The 13,524-nt window shown below is 36.6% G+C and overlaps 4 protein-coding genes across 4 annotated transcripts; 1 reads left to right on the top strand and 3 right to left on the bottom strand.

The window, feature by feature from the left end:
- Positions 1-545: 545 nt before the first annotated feature.
- LOC9314125 lies at positions 546-1,814 on the bottom strand. The gene is made up of 2 exons (XM_002876300.2): positions 1,670-1,814; positions 546-1,387 (listed from the first exon to the last, which is right to left on the bottom strand). The coding sequence occupies exons 1-2, from the start codon at positions 1,703-1,705 to the stop codon at positions 827-829; spliced, it is 597 nt and encodes a 198-aa protein (XP_002876346.1). The 5' UTR covers positions 1,706-1,814; the 3' UTR covers positions 546-826.
- Positions 1,815-2,841: 1,027 nt separating this feature from the next.
- On the top strand, positions 2,842-5,541 carry LOC9312414 (probable mannan synthase 14). Its single transcript, XM_002878010.2, has 8 exons — positions 2,842-3,465; positions 3,577-3,675; positions 3,783-4,041; positions 4,130-4,240; positions 4,325-4,461; positions 4,547-4,660; positions 4,758-5,143; positions 5,222-5,541. The coding sequence occupies exons 1-8, from the start codon at positions 3,151-3,153 to the stop codon at positions 5,385-5,387; spliced, it is 1,587 nt and encodes a 528-aa protein (XP_002878056.1). The 5' UTR covers positions 2,842-3,150; the 3' UTR covers positions 5,388-5,541.
- Positions 5,542-5,575: 34 nt separating this feature from the next.
- LOC9312413 (protein ESKIMO 1) lies at positions 5,576-8,576 on the bottom strand. The gene is made up of 5 exons (XM_002876299.2): positions 7,776-8,576; positions 7,503-7,674; positions 7,169-7,368; positions 6,910-7,068; positions 5,576-6,239 (listed from the first exon to the last, which is right to left on the bottom strand). Exons 1-5 carry the CDS (start codon positions 8,357-8,359, stop codon positions 5,891-5,893), a joined length of 1,464 nt encoding a protein of 487 aa, XP_002876345.1. The 5' UTR covers positions 8,360-8,576; the 3' UTR covers positions 5,576-5,890.
- Positions 8,577-11,089: 2,513 nt separating this feature from the next.
- On the bottom strand, positions 11,090-13,453 carry LOC9314124 (zinc finger CCCH domain-containing protein 47). Its single transcript, XM_021024778.1, has 2 exons — positions 13,264-13,453; positions 11,090-12,909 (listed from the first exon to the last, which is right to left on the bottom strand). The coding sequence occupies exon 2, from the start codon at positions 12,898-12,900 to the stop codon at positions 11,161-11,163; it is 1,740 nt and encodes a 579-aa protein (XP_020880437.1). The 5' UTR covers positions 12,901-12,909; positions 13,264-13,453; the 3' UTR covers positions 11,090-11,160.
- Positions 13,454-13,524: the final 71 nt, after the last annotated feature.

Genomic DNA, 13,524 nt, shown 5'->3' with positions numbered 1-13,524 from the left:
TCTAAATAGACCAAATCTACTCCGCAAGTCTTTCGCTTTCCCCTCTGCATTTGTGTTTCGTTTGCTTCAGTTATTTCCCAGATATTTGATACTACCTTTGTCTTAGTTTCAATCAATGTTAACCTTTATCTTGCTTCGCCATTTAACTTGCGATTTAATCTATGTCTCTTGCTTGTTTCATTTCAAACGTAGCTACTAGCTCTTAGTGATCATAGACAGATCAAATCGTAAAGAACTGATCTTTTAGTTTGAAATTCAGTGGGAAATCTTGTATAGACCATTGTCGCGAAATTTTAAAACTTCCGTAGCAATTAGTTAGAAAATGAGCTGTTGAGGCAATGATGACATAGAGACTAAATCCATCTCTGGCTCTTGCTTTGTGATCTCGCAAAGCTGAAACTTTGAATTCTTGAAGATGTGATCATCATGTTTATCACTGCACAAATAGATTGCTTCAATGCCTGTTAGTAGAGGCTTAGGCTGCTCTTGTCTCTTACTAATTCTTTTAGCTAGAATGGCAAACACTATTATACACAAATCTCAGATGAACAAATTTGAAGAATTCTTTAAGAACATATCCCAAATAGTACATGGGCTGTTTTTTGTGAAAAGATACTAGCATTGTGAAGGTTAAAATTGCAAATGAAGCATGAAGAGAGTTAATTGCACAATTATGTGTACTACACAGTATATGTATATACACTCATCTCAAACCGGCGTTGGCCAAGTGATGAACATTCCCAAGTATGCACTATAACTATCCTTGCCACAAAACTCTCTTTCTCTCCTTCTCTGCCTGATGGTTTCCAAACTCTATCAAACTTTACTATTCGTTGAAGTGTATTGCTCCGAGTTTCCAGACAAGAAAAGTAGTAGCAAACATCACTGTGCTTATGAACACAAAGGAGAAAGCGATGATGAGAATATCTGAGCCTCCCGGTAAATCAAATGTAAGGCCGCTCTTTGGCATCCCTCTCCTGCTATCATCAAGCATGTTGGTTGGTGCTTCGGGTAGACCCGGTTTCCTCTTTGATTTCTTATCACTTTCCTTGAGCACATCAAGAAGTTGGCTTCCCATTTTGGGTTTTGACGGTTTCGGTGTTGCTTCTGTGTATCGGCTAAGAACACGAGCCGCTCTAAGTCTCTCTCGTGCTGTCAGTGGAGCTTTTTTTGCAGAGCCATTGCCTGATTCAACAGATTCACTTGCTGGTTTATTAGAATCCGAAGAATCTACGGATGTAGTTGTGACAGAATTGTCGTTTGTATCCAAACAAGATACAACCAATCTTCTTTTGCTTAACAGTGACCATCTTGAACTGTTTAGAGATATGTATGACGCAAAAGGCAAAGTCTTTAACGGTATAACAGGATGGGATCTGTTATGAAGCTTCAAAGAGAGAAGATTTTTGTTAATAAGCAGCCGAATTATACGAAAGCATTGAGATTTTTGCATCGAAGAAATACAATAAAGCATTGGTTTTTTAAACTCTAGAGACACTAATCAAGGAGAAAGAGAACTATGGATCAAACCCAGTTCAAGGAATATCCAGGGAAACGATAAAGTTTTCGAATTTCAGAAACTAAACAAAAAATGATTCATCACAATTAAAGTGGTTCTGGGTTGAAGAATCTTATATGGCTATCAAAGAGGAAGAGAGCAAATACTTACCGGAGAACTATAGCCGGCGTTGAGAACGACGGACATTGTGAATCGTAAGGATTTTAAGAGCGACGCATATGGAGGAAGAAGAAAGACGGAAGCTCTGTTTGTGTGTGGTAGTGAAGCTAGCTAAGCAGAGAATCGAAGATTGGGTTCTCTTGAAGCGCGTCACAACCACGCGGTATATTTTATGAAAATAATAATTTAACCCACTTAGAAGATGAGAAAAATTGCAAAACACAACCTAAACTATAACGATTTTACATTAAAAAAAAAAAAAAGTGTTGAGTAATAAATTTGATACTACAAGATCCACTAATCATTGACTTTGTAGTTGTATGTGATTAATAGTCTGCATTTATGAGAGGACCCATCTTAATCGCATTTCTTCTACTCACTTTTTTTTACAATCTTAATCGCTTGTCTTCAGTGACCATTCCATTTCACACATGTAACTATGTAAGTAATTGCTTCTAAAATGATGAATTATGAATATATACCTGAACCTGACTAAAGATAACATAAAATGTAATTTTTTTATAGTTTTTCCTTTTTCTTATGTAGAAATGCTTTTGTACAAAATATAACAATTTTTTTTTTTTTTTTTTTTTTTTTTTTTTTTTTTTAAAATAAAAATATAACAAATTGTAGATAGCTATCTGCCTATCCATTCCATCTTACGTAAGCATTTAGATGGATCAGGCCCGGCTCACTCATCGGCAAGACCCGGTGCCATACAAAAAAAAAATTCTATCTTTAATAAAAAAAATTGGATATATTTCATAAACTATTTTGTATTTTATAGCTATTTGGACCTATTGTTTTTGTTTATTAATTTTGGACTTCAATATTACCTTTTAAAATAGAATTTTGGGACCTTTACATATAGATATTTTATAAAATTTCAGCATAATTAAATAATTAAATAATAGAAAAACTATTAATTTGGACCTTAAATTTGTTGGACCCAGTGCAAATGCACCCGTTGCACATGCATATAACCGGCCCTGATATGGATGATAGGTTTATTAATGGTTGTTGTAAGCATTTAAAACATTCAAAAGAGTACCTTTCATTAATCAGTCCAACTATGCAACGATTACTAGTCTCTTTAGACATTAGTATAAAATTAAGCAAACGTCAGAGATACTGATTATTGCCATAAAAATAGGGATTAAAATCTCAACATAAAACCTAAGACATGGTGCGTTGTGGACACAACCAATTCCAGCTCAATCAAAAACCATTTATTTTTAATTTCAATGATCACGATTACACATGTCTCCATATACTATTCAATCAAATAAACAAAAGACTTTACTAATTCAAAGACAGATGGTAGGAAAGACAAAAGAATGTCGTATCCTCCTGAAGCTTATTTCTCTAATCTCTCGAGGGAGATTTCTAAGTCTTCTCTTGATTTTTGCTAATATTCTCTCAAATCATCTTGTCTCTTCTCTGTTTTTGTCGTGGGGTCAAAAGTATATGCAATGGCGAGATTGTCTGATGGATTATTCAACGACATGGATGTGTTGGGAGTGATCGGATATGTACTGGAGCAAACCAGGTTCATCTTCCTCGTACCGATTCTGAAACGTCTTGTGAATCTATGTCAGGTTATTTCGGTGTTGTTGTTCATAGATGCAGCTTATATGGCTATAGTTGTAGCCATTGTCAAATTACGTGGACGAACACCAGAGAAAGTTCTCAAATGGGAAAGCTTTAAGAATGATGATATCGAGCTTGCTCCTTCCAGTAATCATCCAATGGTTCTCATTCAAATCCCAATCTATAACGAGAAAGAGGTGACTTGAATTTGAAACATAAAAACAGAGCACTCTGTTTTATGAAACAGAGAACTCTGATTGACTACAAGAAAAAACAGAGAACTCACAAGTGACATGTTCTTGTTACAGGTATGCCAACTTTCTATAGGAGCGGTTTGCAAGCTATCATGGCCACTGGATCGGATGATCATTCAAGTTCTCGACGATTCGACCGAAGAAGAAAGTCAGGTCCTTTCCTTTAACACTTCTTGAGCTGATTTGAATGTGATTTGATCCTTTGTTTTAGCCTCAGTTACTACAATATCTATAAAGAAGTGCTTTTTTTTTTTAAATAGAAACTAGTTAGATTGGAGTGTAAGAAATGGGAGAGCGAAGGTATAACCATAAAGTCGGAGGTTAGAGGCGGTAGAGACGGTTTCAAAGCAGGAGCTCTCACTGCAGGAATGAAGCATAGTTATGTGGATGAATACAAGTGCGAGTTTGTTGTTATATTTGATGCTGATTTTCAGCCTGAACCAGATTTTCTTGAACGTACTATTCCTTTTCTTGTCCACAACCCTGAGATAGCTCTTGTACAAGCCGGTTGGAAATACGGTTAGATCTTACTTCTTCACTTTCGAGTTAGCTAAAGACCCGCAGTAGTCGATTTGTTAAATCGATTATGCTTTTGATCGCATGACAGGGAATGCCGATGAGTGTTGTATGACAAGAATACAAGAGATGTCTCTTAACTACCATTTTGCAGTGGAGCAAAAGTCTGGATCCTCCATACTTGGTTTCTTTGGATTCAATGGTAGAACATCCATAAACATGCTCTTGTGTGTCTTGTATTATATGATCCTAATTTGAGTGAATAAAAGAACATTGTTGACTTTAGGTACTGCTGGTGTGTGGAGAATTGAAGCTCTGAATAAGGCCGGAGGATGGAAGGACCGCACAATTGTCGAGGACATGGATTTAGCAGTTAGAGCTTATTTACGCGGCTCGAAGTTTGTGTATGTCGACGATGTTAAGGTTTTTTATCACAAACTTTCCAATTAAAGGCAATGACTCAACTTGTACTGAAAGATCTGACTAAACTTTGGGTGTTTTATTTCAGGTGAAAAACGAGCTTCCAAGCTCATTTCAAGCATACCGGTATCAGCAACATCGTTGGTCTTGCGGTCCAGCGAACCTCTTCAAGAAAATTGCAATGGAGATCATTAAAAACCAGGTCTATAGATTACATTAAAAAACCCAAATCTGATTCCTTTGGAGCCTAAGTATAGTTCAATGACCTTTATCGTTCTTGTGTTCCATGTTTGAAACAGAATGTGTCTTTATGGAAGAAGGCGTATTTGATATACAACTTCTTCTTTTTGAGGAAGATTGTTGTACACATCTTCACATTCGTCTTCTACTGCCTGCTTTTGCCTGCTACCGTTATATTCCCGGAGATCGAAGTCCCTAAATGGACAACTATCTACATTCCTGCTACCATCACTATCTTAAACGCTATTGCAACACCTAAATCATTTTATCTCATACTATATTGGATCTTATTTGAGAACGTAATGGCGATGCATAGGAGTAAAGGAACTCTTATTGGACTGCTAGAGACTAGTAGAGTTAAAGAATGGGTTGTTACACAAAAACTAGGAGAGAGTAATACTCTCAGGCAGAACCTCATCTCCCCTCACTATAGCTTCCCTGAAAGGTTTGAACTTTTTTTCCCGCATAGATTTATCGCGCGAAATGGCTATTAAAACGATGATATGATTTTGAATTTGTGCAGACTTCGATGGCGAGAGATAATGGTCGGAATGTATCTCTTCATATGTGGATACTATGACTTTGTGTTCGGGAGGACATACCTTTATGTGTATCTTTTCTTGCAGTCTATTGCCTTCTTCGTTGTTGGAGTTGGCTACATTGGAATGTCGGTTCCTAGTAACCACTAACACATCTAACTTCTTTCTTCTCCTACACATTCATTCATTCAAAAGGTCCGATTGTACAGAGATTAAAAGATGTGGTTTTGTCATAATGTTACAAATTTATTGGAAGATTCATTGTAACGATCTAAATTCGAGTTCTACCACCATTCAAAACTCATTATAGTCCGAAAAAATAGCAAAGAAATCGACCGTTAAAAGAAACAGTTAATGTGAGCAAGCTTTACTCACTTAATTGAACAGAAAAGAAAACATTTGGCATCCTTTGTTATCCACCTCATTCCAAAGTTTTAAGAGTACAACAACAAAAAAAAAACAGTTAAAATAGACCCTTCCATTTTATCCTACTAGACACTCTAATAACCATTAAAGAAAGAAAAAGAAAAACATTTCACAATTACAATTCAAGAAAAATTATGACATCAAAATAATAAAATTTCAAGGCTCCCCATTAGATAGAGCAAAGTGTGAAAATATTGACAAAGAGAGATATTTCAAATTTTTTTAGGTCACGAACGAGAAATGATACGTGTGTAAAGGAACTCATTCCACGTGTCAGGTAAACCGGGAAGACACCAATGGATACAATCGGCGTAAGTGTTGGGATCGGCTTGTTGCTCCGGCGTCAGCATTTTGCCTTGTCGGATTGTGTGAACCGAAGTGTGAGCATCTTTCCGGTATTCGGAGAGTTTGGTAATGTTGAGAAAGTAAACCGGAACTTTAAGAGAATGCGTGACGTTTTCCGCTACTGAAAACAGTCTGTAGTCTGTTCCTACGCTGAATGGCATTGACATGTTTAGGATTGGTGTCGTCTCTAATGCACACTTTATCCCATCTGGATTCTCCCAGTCTAAGCTCCTATAAGATATAATAACAACAATTATGAACTATATTTTGATTAGTTAAGATAAACACATACAATTAAAAGTGGTGGTTTCACCAACTCGTTAAAATGAAAGATTATAGTTTTTAGCTCATTTTTGTATATTATGTGGGGTTTTCAAAGGACAACGACTTGTTATCTATTTTTCTGGTAGTTGCTTGGTTTTCAAGTTAAGAAATATTATGTTCTGGTGTTTATAAATGATTACACTAGCCAAAGAAATATATAAAACAATGTCGTATTATACTAAAAATAAAAAAATTAGCAAAGTGATTTTATAATTGGCAAACTATCAATAACCTAAACCAGAGAAAAACAGAATGATCAACCTTTTTCTGTTCTAATTAATCAAATCACATTTTGAAATCATTTTGGTAAGGAAAACTTTTAAAATAGATTATTACCAACTCTCACGTATAATATTTAGCAGGTCAATTAAATGGAGTTAGTACGAATTAAGTTCTAAGAAACACATATGTCACTCAAACACTAAAACTAAATTCTGTAATCATATAAATGGTGACACTAGTCAAACATGGAGAGTGACCTATCAATTTGTCAGTAATTTCATATTGCAAGCAAAGCATCACTAGCTAAAATCTGTGTATTAAGCAACAATTAAGAAAACAAGAAAAGAATAATTACTTGATGTGAAGAGGAGACATGCTAGCAAAGAAGACAGTGGTACGTAGAGGATCAATATTTCGTTCAACCCAATCTCCCCAAGTCCTCATCACTCTCCTATACGCTACTGGCCGCTCGATCTCCTCATACTCGGTATCGCCTTTATCGAACGATCCGCGTCTGAATCCATTTATCAAATTTCCACAATCTCAATTCACAAACTTTGTAAATACATAACACAACATATATAGAGGTAAACATTGTGAAGTAGTAGACTTACAGGACTTTCATAGCAAATGTGTTCATCCACCAAATGTAAGTGTTGAAAACAAGGAAGTCAACGCCTTTCCAGTTGACTCCATGCTTCTCAATGGACTCAGGCATTATTATACGGTTAAGTATACTATGCATATTTGGATCATCTGAATTTGATTCCACCAAAAATGGTGCCCAATAAAACTCCACCGTCGCATTATAATCCTTTTTTAAACCCAAAAGATTCAACATTAATTACTAAAAATAATCCACACTTATCTTAACTACTCTCGAAAATCAGCAACTCCACCAAACGCATTATCATTATCATAACAAATAAATTAGTCAATTTTAATTACCTCAACTCGGAAAACGGAAAGAGAACCGGTTTTGTTCAAGCTTTTTCGACCGGGAGGAACCACTGATTGAACCAAACAAACCATTGATTCCCATTGGTTCCGGTTTAGGGAATCTCCAACGAACATCATTCGCTTGTTCCTTAGCTTCTCCAACAGCAATTTCGCTTTGAACCTTCACCAAATCAAACAAAACCGGAAACGAAATTAGAGAAACCAAAACTAAACCAACCCAAAGAATCGATGAAACAAAAACAGAGCTTTTTCCCGGTTTACTTTGGTAAAGAACAGTCTCTTGGTTGCCATCTCCAATTCTGATACAGAGAATCTCTTCTTCCATTTCTCATGCAAGTCACTTGCGCCGTCAAGAACTCACACTGATCCTCTTTATACAACGGATGCGTCTCGTTATCGAAAACCCATTCTCCGGTGAACAAATCACACTCCTCCGGCGGCAATTCAACGTCTTCTTCATCCTCCGTCGCAGCGAAAAGCTCAATCTTTTTCACTTCCTCTGTTTTCGATACCTCCTCCTTAACTGGTTCTGCTGCGTCTTTAACTGAATCTTGATCTAAGTCTGGGATTTTAACAGATTCCTGAATTGGGTCTGAGTTCTTGATAGGTTCTTGAACCGGTAGTGTTGTAGTCTCTGTAATCGGTGTCGTCTCGTCGTGGACGTCGTTAAGTTTTGAGGTGGAAAAAGGAAACTCTGCGATGGATTTGACGTCTTCATTGTACATGAAGATCCCAAAGAGGAAAACAGAGAAGATGACGACGAAGATTGAGAGATTACTGTTCTTCCTCTGTTTCATTGTCACTCCTGTTTCGAACAATGGAAATTTTCTTCTCCAAGGTTGCATCTGTTTTTTTTTTTAATATAAAGAGAAGAATTGAAACTGAAAAACGAAAAGAAAAAAGAAAAAATAATTCTCTTCGTGAAATGTCAGTATGTTTGTGAGAGTCAGGAGAAAGATCGATGGAAATATAAGAGCAACGAATAAAGGAAATAAAAATAAAAATTTTGTGAAATTGTTATTGTTTGACGTTAATTAGTTTTGTGATTAGTAGTTTGGTGAGATGGGTTTATCTTGAACTGGTTTTTAAAGGCTTTTCATATGAAGAAATTCTTTAAAAACAAAAGAAAACAAAGTTGCTCTGTATCGTTTTCTTTTTCTTTAATTTAAAATGTAACCTCATTCGCTTAACTAATCTATTTTGAAGTTGTTGTTATAGCAAAGTAGAGTTTGGAGCGAAGAGTGGATTCAAAGATTCTAAAAGATTGTCTCAATCCTCACCTAAAGAAAGGGACCATAGAAACAACAATTGTAGAAGTAGCATACTAATTAACAATTACCTTTGCTTAAACACTTTTAGAAGCATGTGTTTTTTTCCAATTTATTTACTTGTATAGCACCAAAGTTTCTGATTGTTTTACATTTTCGGTTCATGGTTTGAGGTTAAAAAATAAAAATGTGTTTTCTTTCCTAAACATAATTAATGTTCTATGAACAATAAGGATGAAGGATCCAACATGAAATTGAATAATTGATGTCTCATGTGCCAGTTGATCTGATTATGTTTCCGTGTAATTCACCAAACATGCATATTAAAGCAAAGATCAGTTTTATATTAAACACAAGTTTACTCCTCCTAATCACCAAATCTAAAAGTAGATTAGCACCAAATTAATCTTACGTTTTGGGATAAGAAACTAATCTTTCGTTTTCTGTAACAATCATGTTTCCATCGCATGTTGAGGGTGAAGCATCCGTGTTCGTTAAGAGATACTAATAAATGCATATTCCAAAATCAATATCAATAAATGAAAATTTAAAAGACAGGACGAAAACTCAAAAATGATATACATATGAAGCTTTCTGTTTTAGAGAAGTAAAGGCTAAGGAATCTCATACACACACATATATACGGAGGCACCAACCATTACCAATCCATTTTATTTACATCATCTTCTACATATATGTAAAGTTATAGTATATTTATTTTCTTGGCAGATTCTGTTTTGTATACTTTATTATGACTCCATTTGGTTTTAGTTGTTAGTTCAATATTTGAATCCTTTTGCTTTGAACCAAAGCCAAAGGAACCCAGCCTAAACCTTTTGTACTTTGTTTGTGTGGTGTGAGTTAGATACACACATCTTATTTTATAATGGTTTTGCACTTTTGCTTGAAGTTCACCAACGTGCGTAATGATGTGTCTGATGCACACGTGCGTCCAAAAACTTCTGGTATTTTCTTATTAGAAAAAACGTTTGAAGAGAAAATACTTTAATCTACATTTTTATCTAATCAAAATTATAAACATTTTGACTTTCATTAAACTCACCATTTTATGCATCCATTAATTTGTTATGGTCTACATTTGATTGTCCGCTAGATTAACTTCTCTGGTCAAGTTACATCAATGATACCAGATGCTATGCAAGGAGATTACAAGATTAGTTTGCATGGAGATAACACCAATGAAAGAATCTTCTTTGTAATTTTTTTATAAAAAGTTTGCATTCAATTGTATAAACGTTTATTCTTCTTTGAATATAATTTAATATTAGATTCAAACAAAAATGATACCACATGCTACCAATAATCACACTATTTTCCACGCTCTAACGACAATATTTCTAGGCGTACGGCGTACCCATGTAGCTTGTAGAACATGTACTGCTTAAGTGGTTTGAGCGCCAACAGCTTCAAATATCGTTCTTTACCATTTTTCCGTTGGAGGTTTTCATGATATAGATTTTGTTTATAGCCGGGGAATTTGAAGCCGCAAAGCTCGAAGTAATTCCGAGTGTGTGAAAAATCCGGTATTGTGGCCATCGAAAATTTGACCTCGACACACTCGGTAATCCTCCTCAACCACTAGATCACCATAAGTTGGTTGAAAATTTTGTTGTCGAAAGAATCCATCTTCACTCACTCATTGTATGTAATGGGATGATGGTAAGATAAGTAAAGTATTATTATTGCTTGACCATTTCATAGCTTGAAAATTACAAGAGATCATGAAGAAAAAAACGAATATAAAAACTAAAGAGCTCACTCTAGTTACGTTTCTATATATACTACAAACCATATACTAACAGTAACAAGTTGTTACTAATAACCCTTGTTTGAAAAATCGCTAGGCGCTAGTCGGGCGCTCGGCATGGGCCTAGCGATTAATCGGAAAATCGGATTAAAATCGGGGATTAATCGGGGATTAGTTTTAGGGTTATTTTAATATTTTTAAAATATATTAATCCAATATTGTAAAAATTTATGATTTTTATTACAAATTTATGATTTTTATTAAAATTTGAACACAAGTTATTGTAAAACATCACAAACTCTCCATTCAAATGATTGAATAACAAAAATAAAAAGTTTTTTTATACTTGCAATCTAAAAAATAATCGGGGTATATAAGATTAGGCGGAAAATAATCGGATTAGGCGGAGAATAATCGGGTTACTGATTTTTTAGGGGATTAGTCATTAATCGAGGCGGATAGGGTGGGCCTAGCGATTAAGCGGGGAGTAATCGGGGCTAGGCGGGGATTTTTAGAACAGGGCTAATAACTAAAGAAAGTGACAAAAATTAAAGAATTAAATTTGCGGAGATGGCACAAAAGCAATCTATAAAACCATATTTTTGTGTGTTTATGCCACAGTCTGCTCATTCTCTCTGTACATTTGCTCAGCCCACGACATTATCCGAACCCTCTCGTTCATTCCAAAGTTTCTCTCAGACACCACACTGTCTTTAACCAAAGAGTTAACCCATGACACATCTGGCTCGTCCCTGTAATCTCTAGCTGCGTTATTGTTGTTGTTTCCATGGATTCCAAAGGAAACGCTTCTTCTCATCTTATTCAGCTCTTCTCCTTTCATTCCCCATTCGAGTTTCCCGTTTGGAGATCCCCAATCCGAGAAATTCGACTGCGGTGCTGCTTGAGTAGACGGTTTGAAACTCAAGCTACGTTTCGCAAAGGCGGATGATCTCGCTTTCATCACTGCAACCGCTGCAGCTGCTGAAGATTCGAACCCGTGGTGAGATGGCGGTTGCCTTACCGGGGAAGATGGATAATGTTGGTTCATGTTTTGACCCATTTGAGAATTTCTACCTGGAGAGGAAACATAAGATCCGAAAGTCTCTTCGACGTTGTTGCCAAAACCGCGGAGTCTGAGTTCCATCTCCATCTCCATATCGATATCTCTAGCGCTCAGTGTCGACTTCAATCTGCTTCCACCATTGAGCTGCAAAGCCGGTGGAGTAAGGGTATTGACTCTGTTCTGCCATGATCCGCCGTTTCTTGGAGAGGAAGGAACACCATTAGCCATTGGAGAAACCGGAGGAGTCGAAACTCCTGAAGAATACGCAAGAGGAGACAAACCTGGCATCATCTCCAAGCTGTTAAACGGAGACTGAGCCACGGCAGAGCCAGTTGATGCATTAACAGGTCTCATCTCTTCACGTTTATGAGCAAAGAAACAAACTTTCCTTGCACAACCCGTTTCATCTTTACAAAGCCGGGTTTTATACTGCGCCGGGTGAAGCCACGACTCGAAAACCCCGTGAGCATACTCGCAAGAATCTCCTTTCGGGCATGACCCTTTTCGGAACTCGGGACAGGGGACACACGTGTAAGGATACTTCCTCGGATCTCTCCTCCTCGCGTTCTCTCCCGGATGAACAAAAGCGCATTCGGTCCAATCGTGAGAATAAGCCCTAGAACATGGCTTAACCTTAAAGCTATACATCCTAAACTCATCACTTCCATAAACCCCTTCATTAATATCCGGTAAAGACGCATCAGCCGGATACTTAGACACGATCTTGATCTCTTCTTCAACCGCCTCATCGACCAATCCGCTAACACCGCCTCCTCTCAGCAAAAACTCAACCGCCTTCCTCCTCGGACTAGCTACGAATCTCGAAACCCGAACAAACACATCCAAAGGTTGATTCCCATTAGCATCAACAGAGTTAACCAAAGCAGAAGCATCAAGCAAGACAGTGATGACTTCAATCATATTCACAGAACAACCAGCAACAGTACAGTGAAGCGCAGTGACTCTCTCTTCACCACAAGCTCTGTTCACATCAGATTTACCAGTGGAAATGATGAAAGTCAAAACCTTTATGCTTCCATACATAGCTGCAACCATTAGAGGTGTTCTTTCTTCAAAACCCATCTTCTTAGACCCGACCCGTCTGCAATACCATAACCCTGGCTCATCCAAATCAAGCCCCTTCTCTTCAACATCTCTCTTGAACGAGTCAAGATCATCACAAGCGGCGAATTCAAGGAGAAGCATTGTTTCTTCTTCCTTTTGCCTTGATTCGATTTCTGTTAAGGTTCTTGAAGAGCAGAGATTGCTCTTTGGTCCACTGCACATAATATTATCCTGTGGATTCAAAAAAAGTAATTGATGATGAGAAACTGATAGAGAATAAATCTCGATTTTAAGCTCTATTTCTTTGTAATCTTATGCAGAATTTGATGCCGCAATTTTAGCGGATATAAATAAGGTAAAGTAAAGTACTTTCTACTAAGACAAGCCAACGACCGTTTCTACTCTTCTCCGTTGAAAAATTCCAACCAAATTTTTTATTTTTAATTTCAAGAAACAAGTCAAAGATAAATCAAGAAACTAAAGAGGTTTTCTAGAAATAGCAAGACTTGGGAACCTAGCTAAACCCATAAACGAAACGAAGTAGGAAATTCAATAGAAGAAGATTCAAGAAGAGAAGGCACAAACCTGAAATGAAATTGAGAAGAAAGTTGGAAGCTATTTTGATGGAAGAAACAAGTGGGAAATGTGTTTGGGGTTTTTTTAAAGAAGAATGGAGTTGTGAGGAGAGGATTCTTTAAAAGGTGCTTCTTTGCAATGAAGGAGAGAGGAAGCTGCCTTCTTTCTTTCCTTTTTTCTTTCTCGATCTTCTTTATCTTTTTTATTATATTTTTTGGAATACTTTCTTTGTTCCTCGAGATGATATAGATATGGTTTAGGTCAAAAGTC

Source organism: Arabidopsis lyrata (assembly GCF_000004255.2).
Source record: "Arabidopsis lyrata subsp. lyrata unplaced genomic scaffold ARALYscaffold_5, whole genome shotgun sequence".
Lineage (NCBI taxonomy): Eukaryota > Viridiplantae > Streptophyta > Magnoliopsida > Brassicales > Brassicaceae > Arabidopsis > Arabidopsis lyrata.
The sequence above is the reverse complement of the archived record's forward strand: the minus strand, read 5'-3'. Positions and strand labels throughout refer to the sequence as shown.